The following is an 18,042-nucleotide window of genomic DNA, read 5'->3' on the forward strand; positions in this document are numbered from 1 at the left end:
CTTTGCTAGAAATTCTAGAAAAAGCAGTTTCAAGGTTGAAGATTATAAAACTTCGGTTTGGTTTGATATATTAAAATTACATTTTAGTTTTATAGTTTAAAAAATTATAATTTAACCCTGAAACATATTTTGAAATTAAAGATGAAGATGAAGGATTTTAGCTTTGTCAATATTTATGATATTTTCAATTCAGTCCCTAGATATTGTAAAATTACGATCTGACCCCTCAAGTTCAGAAAAAAATACAATGTGATGCCTGATGGCAAAGGACAGTTTTTCTATTATGTACCAACATGTATTTCAGATTTATTGATAATTTTTTTAATTGGACGTTGTTTTTAATTATATTTAGGTATTTCAGGGTCACAATTTACTTTGCCATTACGAGTAATTGCTATTTATGAATATTTGACTGCGAGTAATTGATATAATCATATATTTGAAAATATTTATGAAATATGTGAGTATTTCGCTACATGACAACTTTAATAAGAGATTCAATCTGGCTAACTTCACTCAAAAGAGAATTAAAAATTTGCTAGACATGTTCCGAAGCTTCCTAGTAACTAGACATTCTGTATTTAAAACTTGAAATGCTTATGGAACTTACCTGGCATTTGGGAATGCATATTGAACTCCACCAATGTTCAGCAATCAACTAGTTGACTTTAGGCACCAGAGAAGATCAGGGCCCCATGTAACTAATCCTCGTTAGACAAGCAAGCCATTTTGAGTTCATTTACGCACACACGAGGATGTATGTAGGTATGCACGTGTGATGAAGCTTCCTCCTAATTAGATATTTGAACTCCACCAATGTTCAGCAATCAACTAGTTGACTTTAGGCACCAGAGAAGATCAGGGCCTCATGTAACCAATCCTAGTTAGATAAGCAAGCCATTTTGAGATCATTTTTTATGTACGTGCATTTTGAGCTCAAAACTTTTTATCCACTTCAAAACCCAAGGAACAAAGACAGTAAGTACTATTGGAGCCAAAGAAAAGTTTGAGAGGAAATGTATGTGACAAGGCCTCTTTCGATGTATCTAAGAGATCCTTCAGCTCTTGCATCACCGCCTCCCGAGGGTCCAAATTCTGGTGTATTGGTAATCCAGGATGAAGAAGCTGTGCCTACCTTCTGTTGTGGATTTTTCAAGAGTGATCGAGTAAGCTGGGGCCTGCCTTTCCCTCAAAACAAGAACTTGACGGTTCGGTATACGCAGCAAGCTGGGGAGCATCAAAACGTTGATACGAACCGTGTTCTTTTCATTCCTGTTCTTAATCAGCCATTATCTTCCAATCAATACTACGTGGTTGAAAGAAAAGGGAAGCATAAAGGGTATGTGTGTGCTCTATCTCCAACTTCACCTTGTTTTGTTTTTCTTTTGCTTTTTTTTTCATATCCTCTATATCTTTGAAATCAAGTCAAGATCTCAAACAACATGGAAAGATTGCGTCAGCTAGGACCTTAACATATGAATCACCGCTGCGTTTCCGGATTAAGAAAATGGGTGCAAGCATTTCCTCTTTTTTTTTTTGTTCTCACTCGTTTTAATTAGCCAATTCTTAATAAATCAGCACTCATATTGGCTTTCAGGGAAGCTTACATAAACTCCAAGGAAGAGGACATGAAAACATGCTGTTTCTGCTCCTGCATATCTGATTTAAAACCGCAACCTTTGGACCCTAGAAACATTTATCAGCAATTTGAGATTCAACACCGTAAACGGGGAGGTTTTGCTGCTAAATCCGTAAGGGCAGATGGGTTTCCTCCAAATTTCCTGAGGAGAAAAGGCTGGCGAGTGTATACCTCAACTTCAAAGGAGTTCCAGCTAAATGAAGCACCAGGCCTTAACACAGCTCTCCGCGCCCGCCTCCCGGACTTCAACTTCCCACTATCACAAAGATGTTCCACGCCTGTAGTAGCGGGGAAGTGGTATTGCCCTTTCATGTTTATCAAGGAAGGGACAGTACTTAAAGATCAAATGAAATATTCAACCTATTATGAGATGACACTTGAGCAACAATGGGAGCAAATTTTTGCTTGTGAAAATATGTACAATGAAGGCAATACTGTAACTGTGGATGTTGCTGTTGAATGTGAAGTTGTTACAGTTGGCGGGACAGAAGCTGTGGCGGACCAAAAGGACGTTGTTGATGGGGTGATGTGGTTCAGGAGTCTTAACAGAGTGACAGGATCAGAAACAAGTGTGGGACTGAGAATGGAAATTGTGGAGAGAATGAAGGGGGTGCAAGGAGTAGGGGGTGCTAGTGGGGATGAAAGGGAGGTGAGGGTGAAGAGAAAAGAGGTTTTTGATGGCAAGGGGAAGTGGAGGAAATTTGGTTGCTATGTTTTGGTTGAGAGGTTTGCCTTGAAGAGAATGGATGGAAGCTTATTGCTGACCTATGATTTCAGGCATCCTCATCGCATTAGAAGCAGATGGGAATTATAAAATTATATATGCCTCTTTTTTACTTTTTTAATCAATTAGAATTATATATAAATAAATAAAAAACTAGGAGCAGATGAATTTTCTTTTTTAACGATTTGTGGGATTGGTAGAAAGAGGAAATCTGGATGCTATGTGTTGGTCGAGGGATTTAATGTACTGGGAAGAATGAGAATGTTTTATGTTTTTCCTCTCTTTTGCTGTATTCATATGTCACACGTGGTACCGTTTCAGTTGAAAGATGTGTAGTGCTAGCCTATCCCAGTGTCTATGATAATGTGGTTGAAGTAGTTTTTTTAAATTATTTTTTATTTTAAAAATATTTATTTAATATTTTAAAGTAATGACGTGTTAAGGTTATAAATTTAAAAAATATAAAAAATGTCTTTGAAAAACATTACACACTGCATCATTGCACACTAAAAAACACACCCTTTGGTTGTTTCTTCCCCGCGCATTTGGTGGTGTTTTTTTTTGTAGTTTTACTGGTTTCTAAGAGCATTTAATGTGGGTTTTTTTAATTAATTTAATTAGTTAGTTTATAAATTGATTTTCATACTTTTTATTATATAATATAATAAAATAAAAAAATTAATTTAATTCAGTAATTCGGATTGTAAGTTTTGTGAGTTAAATAAGATAACCATTACTTGTTTTTTTATTTGATTTTTTTAGGAATTTATTAGGTGAATAGAGTTGACAATTCTTATTTAATTTAATTTAAAACTAAGTTAAGTAAATAATATAAATAAAGATTTTTCAAGTTTAAATTATTATATTAAATTTAATAATAATTCTGAGATATTTATATTTGTCTAGATGTTATTTTTCCGTTTATTCTTTTTTTTTTAATTCAAGCGATTGCAGTGAATAAACTATTTTGAAATTATAGGTTGAGCTAGTAAATTGAAAAAAATTGCACAATGACACGGATTTCAGGGCTAATCAGTAATGGAAGATGAAGATAACAATTGGGTACGGATGATCATAAATATTCTTACTCTGCCCTTACTTAAAGCCATTTTCTATCAATTTTTACTTATATCTATCATAAATTCATAGGGTAGGTACCCTGCCCTAATTTTATGAACAGTGTCCATTAAATTAACTGCCATAAAAATGTTCACAATAACAATAACATATCTCAGCTTATATATATAAAAAAAAAAAACCATTTTTATTTTGTTTTTTCCTCCCCCCTCGAGAATCATTTGGATTTGGTTTGAAACAAGAAGCAAGCAAATTGGCGGCGGAGCTAGAGCCCAACTCACTGTACTCTCTTAGGCCCACCTAGCTGAAACCCTAAAAAACCTCCACTACTATATATACAAACCGGAAACAAAATACTCTCTCTCTCTCTTCACTCACCCTCACCGCAAAAATCTCCTTTTGAGAGCGGGAAAAAGAAAACTCTGCTCTTCATTTCTCAACAGGTGAATTAGGTTTTCTTTTTTTGCTGAATAATAAAACAAAATGGCAAACCTAATCGATCAAGATCAAGAATGGCTACTCAATTGCCTGAATGCCACTCTCGATCCTAACCAGGAAATCCGTTCCTTGGCCGAAGTTTCTCTTCGCCAAGCCTCTCTTCAACCAGGTCACTCCCCTCCTCTTCTCCCCTCTAAATCTCCGATATCAGTCCAGTCTAATCGAACATTATTTCTTCAGGTTTTGGAGTGGCATTATCAAAAGTTGCTGCGAACAAGGAACTTCCTTTTGGATTGCGTCAGATATCCTCTCTTTTGAAACCTTTTTTTTTCTCATAATTTTTTTTTTAAAATCTTCTTGTTCCTATATTTGATTTTTTTGGGTGAGAATTAACAAGATAATTACCTAGCTGCCGTACTATTGAAGCAATTTATCAAGACACATTGGCACGAAAGCGAGGAGTCCTTCGAGCCGCCTGCTGTTGCAACTGAAGAGAAGGTAGTTATGGCCTTTTTTTAGATCTTGAAATTCATAAATTGAGGCCTAATTACTAGTTTATTGTTCTGTTATTAGGAAGTTATACGGAGACTACTTTTACCGTCGTTGGATGATTCTCATCGGAAAATTTGTACTGCAATTAGCATGGCTATTGCTTCGATTGCTGTTTATGACTGGCCTGAGAATTGGCCTGATTTATTGCCGTTTCTTTTGAAGTTGATTAACGATCGAACTAATGTGAGCGGGGGTAAGTCTCTGGGATGGTTGTGTGAAGTTTTTTAATTTGCGATTACCATACACATTCCAAGCAGACATTTATGAAAAACAAAACCCTGAAGCTCTCTTTTTCAAATTGAATCCTGACCTCGAAGATCTTAACAAGTGACCAGTTCTTTGCAATTTGACTTGAGAATGAAGGTGACATTTGATGTTGGAATTTGCAGTGCATGGAGCTCTAAGGTGTCTGGCTCTTCTCTCTGGGGATTTGGATGATACAGTGGTGCCAACACTAGTACCAGTTTTGTTCCCATGCTTGCTTACAATTGTATCGTCACCTCAGGTTAGGAGTTCTCATATTTTGTTGCTTTTTCCAAAAGCATTATTTGATTGGTTTTAGTTTTTTTGCTGGCTATCCAATGGGAATTTTTTATGAATGGAAATGTGAACTTGTTCGAAGAAAAGGTGGGCATGCCAGTGCATGCTAAGTATATATGCCAGTGACCAAAGAATAGAGCAGGACCATGAGAATTGCAATTTAAACAGTATCACGGTGACCAAAGTGGCATGAGATTCCTTTGATGCCTACATGAAATACATGTACATGTGTTATGTTGCCCAAAAACAGTAACATACAAAAGTTCCCTGTGTTCAGTGATGCATTACTATTGCACCTTCATGGGATGTGTTGGAGTCAAACTAGCTAGACTTATGTGGCTTGGTGCACTCTTTGGTGTGTGCTTATGTGTTCCGGGTTCTTTATTATTTTGTGGCCTGAAAGGAAAATTGATTTTTTTTTTTAAAATCTTGGTGAATTCTGATTCCTAGGGTAAATTAGTAAGCAGCAAGTGGTATACCATGGCTGCATGAGAGATGTTACTCTTTCTGCATGTATGACTTCAAATTACTTGTGTAATTCTGTGGCCTGAAAGCAACAATGAAAATGTTGTGATGAAATCTTGATGACTTCTGGTTTCTATGGTGAATAAGTGGGTGATGGGTGGCATACTGTGGTTTTCTTGAGAGATATTATTCATTCTTAAATGATTTGAAATTACCCATGTATCTCTTTTCTTCCTTGTATTTCTCATAGATATTTTCAGGATTCTGCATCACAGTTTGGTATATGAGTAGACCCTAATTTTGTGTATGGAAAGTAGTCAGTATCAATCTGTTAAAGTTGCTTTCTTGATGGCAAAACCATACTCCTGTTCATCCCGTGGACTTACTATGTCAGAACCTGTTTAAGCAGAATTATGACAACTACTTGCGTACGAAAGCCCTTACAATAGTTTATTCTTGCGTGTCTGTGCTCGGGATCATGAGTGGTGTATATAAGGTATGTTTTTTACTTCTGATCTAGTTTCCACTTGCTTCAGATTGTTTTCTTTTTTAACCTGCTCTATCTTTTATTGAAAGATTAATACATTTATGTTCAGACAGAAATCAGTGCCTTGATAACACCAATGCTTAAACCATGGATGGATCAGTTCTCTGTTATCTTAGAACCGCCTATGCAACCTGAAGATCCTGATAATTGGAGCTTGAGAATGGAGGTTAATTCAGTCTTTTGATCTAAATCTTTGTCTATTATCCTTGTTTGTCGAAATGAGTTAGTGGCTGATATTAATTCTGTGCTCACTAGGTTTTAAAGTGCTTGAATCAGTTTGTTCAGAATTTCCCTAGCCTTACTGAAAGTGAATTCATGGGTATATGTTCATTTATTATGTTCATAGCAGCTTTCTTTTCATTTATTTTGAAGTTCTGCCATTTGCTAATTTGTTATTTTGCATTTTCCCATCCAACAACCATGTTGTGTTATTGCAGTGATAGTTGGACCCTTGTGGCAAACATTTGTAACATCTCTAAGTGTGTACGTGCGGTCATCAATTGAATGTACAGAAGATCCCTATGGAGATAGATATGACTCTGATGGTGCTGAGAAAAGTCTTGATGCATTTGTCATCCAGGTAATCATATTAACATTTCTAGATTACTATATAATATGTACACATGCATATACACATATATGTAGATGCTCTTTAAGTTAAATATCAATGAAATTTTGCATGATGAAGTTTCAAATTGCCCTAAGGTTACTGGCTGTGGGATAGATTGATTGATCACATGCAATGTGATTCATGTCAATGATTTTGCATGAATTGTCAGTTAAAGGTTAAAGTATAATATTATTTACTGCCATTTTCTTCTTTACACACCAAGTAGCCTCCTTGAGTAGGGATGGCAACAGTATCGGTACCTGTGAAAATACCTAACCTGAACCAAGGTCTATATAGAAAACCCGCATCCTAAGCCTGTTCCATCCCAAACTCTAACCCTCCCTGCTAAATTAACAGATTTGTTTGAATTGCCTTTACCTTTCGACTAGGCTTTCATTATATATAGGAAAAGTAGTGCTGTTGTGCTGTACATAGTAATTACAAAGAGGAAATCTAGGAAGCTAAATATAGTAAGGTAAATTTCCTATTTAAGCGTTTATATTCCTATTTAAGCATTTACAGCTGTATGCTTGACTTCAGCCTTTCTATTGACATAAATGCCTAGTAAACTAATTAAAATGTTCATCATACATTAACTATAAAACTAGATGTCCACAAAAAATGACAATAAAAAGTAAATTGTTTGTAACTATACATGTTAATGAACAACAGAAGGAAAAATCATCACACCAATATCTACTATTACATTATATATTCATGTCTTTTATTATACTTTCTAAAACAAAATTACATAAATTTATATAACAATAAAAATATATATGATGTATGTCAGTTTTAGTCAGGCAGCTGTACCGATAGCTCAAATACCCCATCAAAAAGGCTGCTGGGTTTTAACTTCAAACTCCAATTCATCCTAAATCCAATAGAATTTTTTTTTTATCTAATCATATGTTTTTTGGTGGTTGTGTTTCGGTTGGAAACTTGGAAACATTATCTATTGGGGTTGATATTCACTTGGGAAAGGCTAGTATAAGTTTGGCCAAAAAACAGAAAAAGGGGGTAAATTCTCCCATTTATTATGCTAATAAATCAGAAAAAAATTGTGTTATCTGGCTAAATAGATAGTAAATTATGATGAATCAGCCTTCAAGTTCATGCTATTCATGCATGTTGTCTGAAAAGAGTTGTGCATGACTGCTTGTTTTAATCTGATGACAACAATAGCAGTAACTGAAAATAACTGTGTCATGGAATAATGGACAATCATGCTGGAAATTGTATGAATATTTTAGGGTTCCCAATCAAGAAGTCACAAAATTTACAATACTGGCCTGACATGTATTGTCTTGTTTTCCTTTTCTTTTCACGAAGGCAAGCGTTTTTAAGTAGCCATGGAATGATGGTAAAGATACCGTTTTTGAGTAGGTTTTGAGTAAACGATGCATGTGTTTTTGCATGTATAATACTTTGAGTATGTTTTGTTTGAAGGTTTTATGTCTGACTTTGGCCACTGATCATTTATCAATAGAAACAAATGGAATTTGTTATCAAGAACCTTTTGTTTTGAAATGCTCAGAACCATGCATGCATGTTCTGTTTTAGCTTTTCATACAGATGGTTCCTTACACGTGCTTTTGTATATGCAGCTTTTTGAGTTTTTGTTGACCATTGTGGGCAGTGCAAAATTAATGAAGGTGCTGTTCAAAGTCTTTGATTTTGTTTGTGCCGTCTTTTTTCTACATTATGTTTATGAAACCTGGTTCATGCAGGTAGTTAAGAATAACATCAAGGAGTTGGCATATTACACTATAGCTTTCCTGCAAATGACAGAACAACAAGTAATTTTCTACAACATATTCCCGTTATATGTCCTTGTTTTGTTGTGTTACTTAATGGTGATTGTGGATAAATGCATTTGTTTAGATATATGCAGATATTTAGGTAGAGCATGATTTGTCTATTCCCTGTCAAGGGAAAGACTCTTAATCAAAACACTTTTATATATATATATATATATATATATATATATATATATATATATTTACAAGGAAGTGAGGCATTTGTGTGGCCTTGGGCCACCACAACTAGCCTGCCACTACCTAAGGATAGCTGTGCCGGATCCCTCCTCACGAATTTTGCACCAAGTAGGCCAGCCCTTTACTTTACCCACAGGCCTTTCAAATGGTACCACAAGAAGGGTGAGTAGCGGCCATCTGAGGGCAAGAGTTGAACCATGACCTGGGATACCACTGGCTTTCCACTTACCATGGCTCCTAAACCCTTTAGTGCTATCAAAAATGCCTTCCTGTTCAGGTTTTTTTTTCCTGTTGCTCATCAGTTCTACATATGGATTATATAGGTTCATACTTGGTCAAGGGATGCAAACCAATTTGTTGCTGATGAGGATGATGCTACTTATAGCTGTCGTGTTTCTGGTAAGTAGTTTTTAACCAAATTGGCTGCTACTAGTATTTCTGATAATTATGTTGCAAAAGTGCAAACTAGTAACGAATTTGAATATGTTGGTCTAATTGCTCATTTTGGGGAATAATGAAACAACAGTAATCAAGGAATTCCAGACAAATTTAAAGCAGCTCTAAAAGAAGGAATTTTGGACAATTTAAAGAAGCTTTAGAAATAGTAATGAAGATTCTTAGAATTATAACCAAATTTACACTCGCAGATAAAGCATGATCTCAGTTAATGCAACAACTGGTTGAGAAAACACATTGATGGAATATATGCAAGGTGCAAAATGACTCTTAAGAGTGTTGAGGCAATCTGGTCTTAATTTTTCTTGGGTTTTGATTGACATGTTCTGTCTTCAGCATTGCATTGAGCCACACCAAACAAACATGTGGAAAGAGTTTGGTTTGGCTTTGGGTTTTGTTGAAAAGTATTTTTTGGATGAACTTAGGAGATCCATCCCCAACCTCTCATAAGCATGGAGTGGCAAAACGGAGGAAGATACAAACAGGGGGTCAATTGGGATTTGAATGGGTGTTTGGATAAACTTATCTTTTGACAGAAGTTCTGTTATCTATAAATGTTTTGAAATTTATAGCAATGCATATGTTCTATACATGGTTTTGAAATTTATAGAAGTACATATATTTGTCACTTTCTTCTAGTTTTGAGTGTTTCACTGAGTGCCATAACATGCAATTGTGGCATCTCTTCTGCTTCTGCTTATATGTTTTGCTTTATTTCAATGTTACCGTCCCTATCAAAATGATCTCTGCTAATATTTTTTTTCCTGCTGTAATTTGCCATTCTGAAAGATTCATAGTTGAAAATATTTTAATTTCTACATGTTGATTGACTATGTGAATGGTACAATTTTTTACTTGCTGTCCTTTTCGGCATTGTGTGCAAGGGTTATGAGTACCGATGTCAAATGGTTTTACTGGAGTTTAGTTATTCCTGCTTTCATCTACTTTTCTACAGATGTAGGATTTTAGTCCAATATGGAGCTTTGCCAATGGGTATTTAACCCAGCGGTACTTGCTTCTATAAAGTATGGGATGGGACAGGTCTTAAGTTTGAGTCCCAGTAACTACCCCTGCCACTTAACGAATGAAAAATCATTAGGTTTTTGTTGATGCTCTTCACCATCTTAAAATTGCTATCGGCAGGTGTACTTTTGCTAGAGGAGGTGGTGAATTCTTTTGGCAGTGAAGGAATTTATGCCATTATAGATGCCATGAGAGAGAGATTCAATGAGTCTGAACGAGAAAAGGCTGCTGGTTCAGCAGCTTGGTGGCGAGTAAGTAAAGGTTTTGCCTTTCTTTGTATTTATTCCATGAATAGTTCAATTTGCAATTTATGGCCAATGACCTGTAGTTGGGGCTGTAACACTTCTACTTCCACTGAATCTCTCCCTTTTAATATTTTTCCTTTGCATTTAGAATGAAATTTCTAAGTCTTCTGCAAATTCATCACAACAGTCATTGAAGCTGCTGTGCTTGTAGCTTTATAAAGAACTTTGCTATTAAAAAATCCAGGTAAGTGCAACAGTTGGAGAACTAACTGTTGGCCAGACTTCACAGAACCATCAATGTGACTGTTCTGTGGTTGTGTTACATAACCTTTGTGTCAGGGAATGAAAAAAAGATAGTAATCAGATCTAATATTTGATAGTTAGGAATTTTAATGTTGTGTGATTTTAGCATTATTTGAGAATATTGTTTATTATTTAGTGTTTAAATTTGGATTTTGAAGGTTTTCTTATTCAAATAACATTGAATATTGATTATCAAATAAATTGTCCTTCCAGAGAATTGGCTCTCATGATCTGTTTTTTTTTTTTTTATATATATATATAGTTCTAAACGACCTCGCGAAGTATTTTGTGCTTCAATTTAGTTTTAATCTTTCAAGATTGTTTATTGACTTGCGTTTCTTGTGGTATTGTATTACTTTCCCTGTGGAGAAAATGATTTCTTTGATTCTCTCTGTACAGCTCCGACTCATTTAATAAACCTTAAATTTACTGCATAAGGGCGTGAGCTATTTTACTGCACCTGTGATGGCAGTATTGTCAAATTGTTGTCTTTTGCCATCCATATCTCCAGTGAAGTTTCTGGAATGAGTCTGTGCAGTCTCTTTTATTTTATTTTACTCTTGGTATTTGGGAAGTGAAATTTCATGCTCTTTTTTCTTCACTTTAAGTGCACACATGAGACTTCCTCAGGATCCAAATGTTTGATCTGGTCAACTGATTTGCTCCAAAATATTTGCTGCTATGTAGTTTCACATGCCTGCTTATGATCTGTGTGAAAGACTGTGTTCTGTAGTTTAATCTAATACTTTATCCATCATTTCAACTGTATTTTCTTTTCAGTCATCTTACCTTTTCTGTTGATCCATCTTGACATGGTAAAATCTGGTAGATAAGGGAGTCTATCCTCTTTGCTTTGGCTGATCTCTCAGACCAATTGCTTGATGCAGAGGTATTTCTTTTGACATCACTTATTGTTGTGTTCTGATAAGCATGGTTGGAAACCACTTTTGTTTTATGTGGAGCATATGATTTTTTCATAGTGTTCACTTTATTTTATAGGCATCAGGGATGATCAGTGTGAATTTAGGAAACCTTGTAGAGCAGATTGTCACTATAGATGTTGGAACAGGTATAAATCTGTTTTCTTTCTTCTGTTTTATTTTGTGCCAATACTTGTTCGGATTGTTCATTTATAGGCACAATTTTTGTGCAATTATTTTGTTTTGCAGGGGTGCATGAATATCCCTTTCTTTATGCACGTATTTTTACATCAGTTGCTAAGTTCTCCTCTGTGGTAATTATACAATATTTCCTTGTGTTACTAAGTTTACATTGCCTTTAAAAAAATATTAATTTTTAGTATCATACAGATCAGCCATGGAGTTCTCGAGCATTTCCTCCATGCTGCTATCAAGGGAGTTGGCATGAATGTGTAAGCATCCATGATTACTTAAAAAAACTTACCTTTCTTTTTAAGAGTGATAAATATCTTTTGACAAATGTTTATCCTAGCAGGCCTCCACCTGTGAAGATGGGTGCTTGTCAGGCACTTTCTCAACTCCTGCCTGAAGCTAACAAAGAAAATATTCAGCCTCAACTGATGGGCTTGTTTTCATCTCTCACTGATCTTCTTCATCAGGTAATGCTGCAAGAAGATTTCTTCAATACTATTGCTGAATGTACATTTATTAGTTCTGTTTGATTCTGCTTCATAGGCATCTGATGAAACATTACACCTGGTGCTTGAAACACTGCAAGCATCTATTAAGGCAGGTGGGTATGGACATAATTGTAAATTATTCTGAAGCCTTTCCAGTTTCTTGCCTATCTGCAATCTCAGCTTCTGTAGTCGTGAAATTGCAGTTCGTGAAGCAGCAGTATCATTCGAGTCTGTTGTCTCACCTGTAGTTCTTAATACATGGGCATTGTATGTTTCTGATCCTTTTCTCAGTATTGATGCCATTGAGGTTCTGGAGGTATTGATATTAAATTTCTTCTTCTCCTAATTTTTTAGTTTATTAGGGAGAAGTGTTACAGCTGTCAGGGTATCTTGATTCACTTTCTTCACATGTGCTTATTGTTTATGTGCAATATTTTCTTCCTGTTTTGTTTCTATTTTATTTGTCAATTATTCACATTTCATGGATGTGATTGACTGTTGAACATAATTGGTGAATGTGTGATTTATTATTTATATGCCTTTTGATATTCTGAGTTAGCCTGATGAATTAATATCCAAAGGCAAGCACAGATATAAATATGATCACGGGTGAGAAAAAATTGAAATTATTAGTATCTATTTTTATCCATGCCAGTGCCCATTTTAAGTCCCAAGGACATTAAAAGGGAGAGGGTAGGCCCATTCTGTTTTTGATCTGTGAGCTAGTTTATCAACTGAATTCTAAACATCTTTAAAGTTTACAGTTTTAAAGTCCTTGGGAGGTTTTAATGTACCAGAGGTGGTGGTGCCCCTCTGACTTTCTGAATTGATCTTGCTTGGGGTGATATCTTTTGGGGCTTTTACCTTGGCTTTGATGATTGATGGTATCGAGTTCACTTATTTGTTTAGCAATGCTTAACTAATTGTATACTTTCAAATAATTTGTCCAGGCCTTGAAAAATGCTCCTGGTGGTATTCATCCATTGGTTTCTCGAATTTTGCCGCATATCGGACCAATATTAAATAAAGTATGGTTGTAAAAGCTATGTTAAACTAAATTGTGTTGCAATTCTTCAATAGTGATTTAAAGCACTTGTTTTTCATGTCTTTCCATGGTCATTATAGCCTTACCAGCAGCCTGATGGATTGGTGGCCGGATCACTTGATTTGGTGACTATGCTATTAAAGGCAAGTCAATCCTGATGAGGATAATATTATGCATCTATAAATCTATCACACCACACTTATTACGTTGAACATTCTCTTTGATCTTTGAACCCTCTTTTCATCATGAGGCATGCTCTGCTAATTTCATTTTGTGGTAGCATTATGCAGAATGCTCCAAGTGATATCATAAAAGCCATATATGATACTTGCTTTGATGCTGTTATTCGAATAGTCCTTCAAAGTGATGATCACAGTGAAATGCAGGTTTATTTTTTCCTGAGACATGTATTTAATTTTCATACTTGTATTGTATATGGATAGTGTAGAAATGACTTCAGTTTTGCTGCATCATTGACTAGAATGCCACACAATGTCTGGCTTCATTTATATCCGGGGGGAGAGAAGAAATACTTTCTTGGGCTGCTGATTCTGGATTCACAATGAGAAGTTTGCTTGATGCAGCTTCAAGGTTGGTTATATTTTTTGTACATTTTTATTTATTATGTTTATTATTCTTCTGAAACCTTGAGGAATTGCATTAACTTTTATCAGGTGTTCAAGTTTGTTAGATTCTAAGTACTCAATGCCTTGATTCGTGTGTTCTGAAGGGAAAAGATGGAATGATACTTATTGGGGATCTTGTTGCTTCTGTGTTCTATTTCTAAGTTGTGTAACTGTTCTTTCCAACATATAAAAAAAAATTGGAGTTTGAGATAAGCTCATGCAAGACAAGTTCTTTTCTGCCATGAGTTAGATGAAATCGAAAAAATATCTTAAAATTAGATTTAACATATTAAGCATAATTTTTTATATATATAATAAGGCCGATCATGAATGCAGATTGGCATAGGACAACAGATTTCCTAAACTGAGATACCTGGTTGCTTAGCACATTTAAATTTTTTTCTGGTCCATAAATGGAATACTGACATCTAATTTTGTAAAATGTACATGTAATTTTTCTTCTCAGTGACTTCATGGTTTCTTGATGGTACCCCATGTAGAACTTTATGACAAAAATGATTCTCGCAGATCGTGAACTTTCTGTACAATTTTGTTTCTTAATGCTAATTAAATTCTTGGGTCTGCAGGCTTCTCGACCCTGGTATGGAAAGCTCTGGATCTCTTTTTGTTGGGAGTTACATTTTGCAGCTTATTTTACATCTACCATTGCAAATGGCAATGCATATCCGAGATCTAGTTACTGCTCTTGTTAGACGAATGCAGTCAGCTCAAATAGTGGGGTTGAAAAGTTCATTATTGCTTATTTTTGCTAGATTGGTACGTGGCCTTCAATATTCATTACTTCGATTTGTGTCAACTCAAACTCTTAAGTGTCAACTTTCTGTTGCCAAGTAGGCCAATGATAAAAGATATTGTCAAATAATCATTCTTGCTAAGCTGACAATCATTTTACTACTAATTGGGCTTCAATCATTTGCCTTGCTTGAAAGTTTGTGAATTGTTCTTTTCTCTTTTATTGACACCCGCTGCTTTCTTATTAGCTGCTATGGCCAAGATTTCACAGGCACTTCATTTGGTTTTCATGGATTGACTTTAGAACGTTATGCTTGTTTAAAACACAGGTCCACATGAGTGTTCCTCATGTTGAGCAATTTATTGATATGCTGATTGGTATACCAGCTGAAGGCTATGAAAACTCCTTTGTTTATGTGATGTCAGAATGGACTCAGAAGCAAGGTAAGTATGCTTCCCAATTACTTGTGCTCCTATTTTACAGATATGTTAAGGTGATAATGCTATTCTCCTGGCCACACATTTCTAATCTACATTCAATTTTTTTTATTCTGTCCTCTCTGTCATTGTTTTCTAGTGATAACTTTTAATTAATCAATTTCTGTTTGAAATATTGCCTGTGCAGTACTCGCCTTGGCTAGATTTTAATGTTGAATTTGATTTGATAAATTGATGGAATCATAATATTTAAGCAGGATTATTTTGAGTTTAATTACCGCATTTCATTTAAATAATATGGATTAAGCAAAAAGAGTACTGATCCTAATCGTTTGAATCTCAAAGTAGTATTCATGAGTCCATCTAAGTTGTTTGTCTGAATTCCATCCTTTCCCAAGTTTCATATTTAGAGGATTGGAAGGAACTTAATACCTGAAGGCTTGAATAAAATCATAAATGGAAGGATAGTGAAACTTTTCACTACCTGCATGGTAGCCATTACCTTTGCATATATTTTTCCAGTATGTGCTAGTTGTTCAGGTTAGTGGGCTTTTTGTTTTTTGAGGTCCTCTTTTGAATATTTTAATGCGCTTGATTTACAATGTCTGAGGGTTCAATTATCTTGCATTCAACTTATTTATATCTGGATGAACTAATTATAAAACATGTCTTGTGTCTTTGTTTTTGATGAAGCATAATGTCTGCAACTAATTTGTAATGTTTCTGTCATTGTTTTCCAAGCAATCAATGGTAGTCAAAATAAACTTACATTGATTTTGAACTCCCAACTTTTTGATTGAATGTAGGCGAGATTCAAGGGGCTTATCAAATTAAGGTCACAGCCAGTGCTTTGGCCTTGTTGCTATCCACTAGGCACGCTGAATTGAATAAAGTTAATGTGCTAGGACATCTAAAGGTTCATCCATACCATTAAGCTCTGAATGCACATGTTTAGGGATGCATGCTTGTTTTAAGAACTTACTCTTTTTATCAATAGTCTGCTGCAGGAATTACCACTCGGTCAAAAGCTAAATTGGCCCCTGATCAGTGGACTTTAGTGCCTCTTCCTGTAAAGGTACCTATGAATCTAAATTGATGACATTGAATCTTTTGGATAGAAAGTTATCCGTTGGCAAGAATTTCAAAATTATTTGTGAACAGAAGTCAATTGCTTTCTTTATCTCACATTCACCATATATCTTAACACTCCTATTCATTTATAAATCACAATTGGTGTTGCTTCCACAAAAACATTTACTGTTCTTTGCAATGTTTTTGCAATTTAACTCGTAGCAATGTTCTATACAAGATTTTGAGAAAGCAAGCTCCTCCCTTCACACTGATTTTTCTTCTTTCCAAAAGGACCAGTTTTGCAGATATCCTCTTTTAGCTTTACCATCGTCTAGCAGGTTAACCCTTAAAAAAATATGAATAATGTAATTCTTCTTCCTTTCCATAATGTCCCGTATGCAAAAGAAAAATATTATTTTCAAATCTAAAAAAAATAAAACTCTATAACCAATATGTAAAGGATATATTACATAGTTTAAAAGGGAAAAAAAACATGGTCTTGACTATAGCTATTAGTTTGTTGCATTTTGTGGTATTTTTATTTTCTTAGGTAATAAATTTAAACCAAGAGCGCACAATTTTACTTTTCTGTTCAAAGTTTGATTGGTATATGTGATCAACTATTTGGGCGCTTTCCTTGTCCTGTTTGCTGCAGATATTGGCTTTGCTGGCAGACACCGTGATTGAATTCCAAGAACAGGCAATGGCTGATGATGAGGTAGGGGCGTCATTTTCAGGTTTCCTTAATGTCATTGTCCTCGTAGCTGCAAGGAATATGACTCTTTTAAGGTTTGAGCTAACTGTTGTGGCAGGAGAGCGACTGGGAAGAAATTCAAGGAGGGGTGGCAGAGTCTAATGATAGTTTGCTGTCCTCTGCTGCTGCTCCATCATTCGGCAGAACTACATATGGCCAACTTGAAGCAATGGCGAAAGCATATAATGAGGTGAATTGATGAAATTTTTCCTGTTCTTTTGTTGTATTTTCCTCATATCTTGTTATTTTATATTTTCTTCTCTCTGATGAGAAATTTCCTATTCTTTCATTGTATTTTCCTCACATCATGTTATTTTATATTTGCTTCTCTCTTTTACTTCTCCAATACTGACCAATTTTTTGTGATATTCAAGAATGAAGAGGATTGGGATGATGATGATCTATTGAGTGTTTCCGATCAGCTCAATGGGGTAATTTTCAGCATTATCCTTCTTTTTTTTTGGGGGGGGGGGGGGGGGCGGTGTGAATTTTCAATATTTTTTCTTCGAGTTCTTTGAATATTTGAAGTGTCACATACAGCTTTAATTTCTTGAAATATTCCTAGCAGATTAACTTGGTAAATTATCTTGCGGACTTCTTTGCAAAGTTCGTTCATAGCAACAGACAGCTATTTGATCATCTTTGCCAGGTTGACTTACATTCCGGTTCATGCATTTGAGTCATATTCTCGACAATTTACTTTAGCATTCATGGAAGGAATTGAAAATCCAGTTGTTTTGGTTTGAAATTGCAGAGTTTGGCACAGGCTCAACGTGATGCTATACAGACATTGCTACGATGCTGAGCTGCGTGTTTGGGGTTCCATGGATGGGGTTTTCTTATGTTTGAAAGAGTTGAGTTTGAACCTGGGCCCTTTATTGTGGGGGAGAGCACAGCTGCTAATGAGGCCATGCTTCCACCACACCAGGGTTGATTATTGGGTGCTAGGTTTTTTTTCCTTTGCTTTTTGTTTTTTTCCCCTCTTTGTTGGGTTGGGGGCGTTCGGGTTGATTCTATTCAAGTATTCATTGACTGAGATAACTTCCACCAGTTGCTTTGTAAAGCTAATTTGTTCACTTTATTTTTAATGTATATACTTTTCTTTTCTTGAAAAGTTTGATTCTTGTTTCAGAAACTTA

General features: G+C 35.4%; 2 protein-coding genes across 2 annotated transcripts; both read left to right on the plus strand.

Moving 5' to 3' along the window:
* The first annotated feature begins 840 nt into the window (after nucleotides 1–840).
* LOC7485921 (uncharacterized) lies at nucleotides 841–2,719 on the plus strand. The gene is made up of 2 exons (XM_002312312.4): nucleotides 841–1,339; nucleotides 1,598–2,719. Exons 1-2 carry the CDS (start codon nucleotides 1,017–1,019, stop codon nucleotides 2,451–2,453), a joined length of 1,179 nt encoding a protein of 392 aa, XP_002312348.3. The 5' UTR covers nucleotides 841–1,016; the 3' UTR covers nucleotides 2,454–2,719.
* Nucleotides 2,720–3,791: 1,072 nt separating this feature from the next.
* LOC7471121 (uncharacterized) lies at nucleotides 3,792–18,042 on the plus strand. Its single transcript, XM_024607552.2, has 33 exons — nucleotides 3,792–4,047; nucleotides 4,119–4,180; nucleotides 4,284–4,376; nucleotides 4,452–4,623; nucleotides 4,820–4,935; nucleotides 5,845–5,931; nucleotides 6,032–6,148; nucleotides 6,238–6,301; nucleotides 6,420–6,562; nucleotides 8,200–8,247; nucleotides 8,323–8,391; nucleotides 8,913–8,988; nucleotides 10,189–10,319; nucleotides 11,446–11,505; nucleotides 11,616–11,685; nucleotides 11,786–11,850; nucleotides 11,927–11,988; nucleotides 12,072–12,195; nucleotides 12,272–12,329; nucleotides 12,420–12,532; nucleotides 13,167–13,244; nucleotides 13,342–13,404; nucleotides 13,552–13,647; nucleotides 13,743–13,852; nucleotides 14,475–14,664; nucleotides 14,970–15,084; nucleotides 15,885–15,994; nucleotides 16,076–16,153; nucleotides 16,805–16,867; nucleotides 16,962–17,093; nucleotides 17,278–17,334; nucleotides 17,472–17,552; nucleotides 17,658–18,042. The coding sequence occupies exons 1-33, from the start codon at nucleotides 3,924–3,926 to the stop codon at nucleotides 17,706–17,708; spliced, it is 3,078 nt and encodes a 1,025-aa protein (XP_024463320.2). The 5' UTR covers nucleotides 3,792–3,923; the 3' UTR covers nucleotides 17,709–18,042.

This window comes from Populus trichocarpa, unplaced genomic scaffold (genome assembly GCF_000002775.5).
Source record: "Populus trichocarpa isolate Nisqually-1 unplaced genomic scaffold, P.trichocarpa_v4.1 scaffold_509, whole genome shotgun sequence".
Taxonomy (NCBI): domain Eukaryota; kingdom Viridiplantae; phylum Streptophyta; class Magnoliopsida; order Malpighiales; family Salicaceae; genus Populus; species Populus trichocarpa.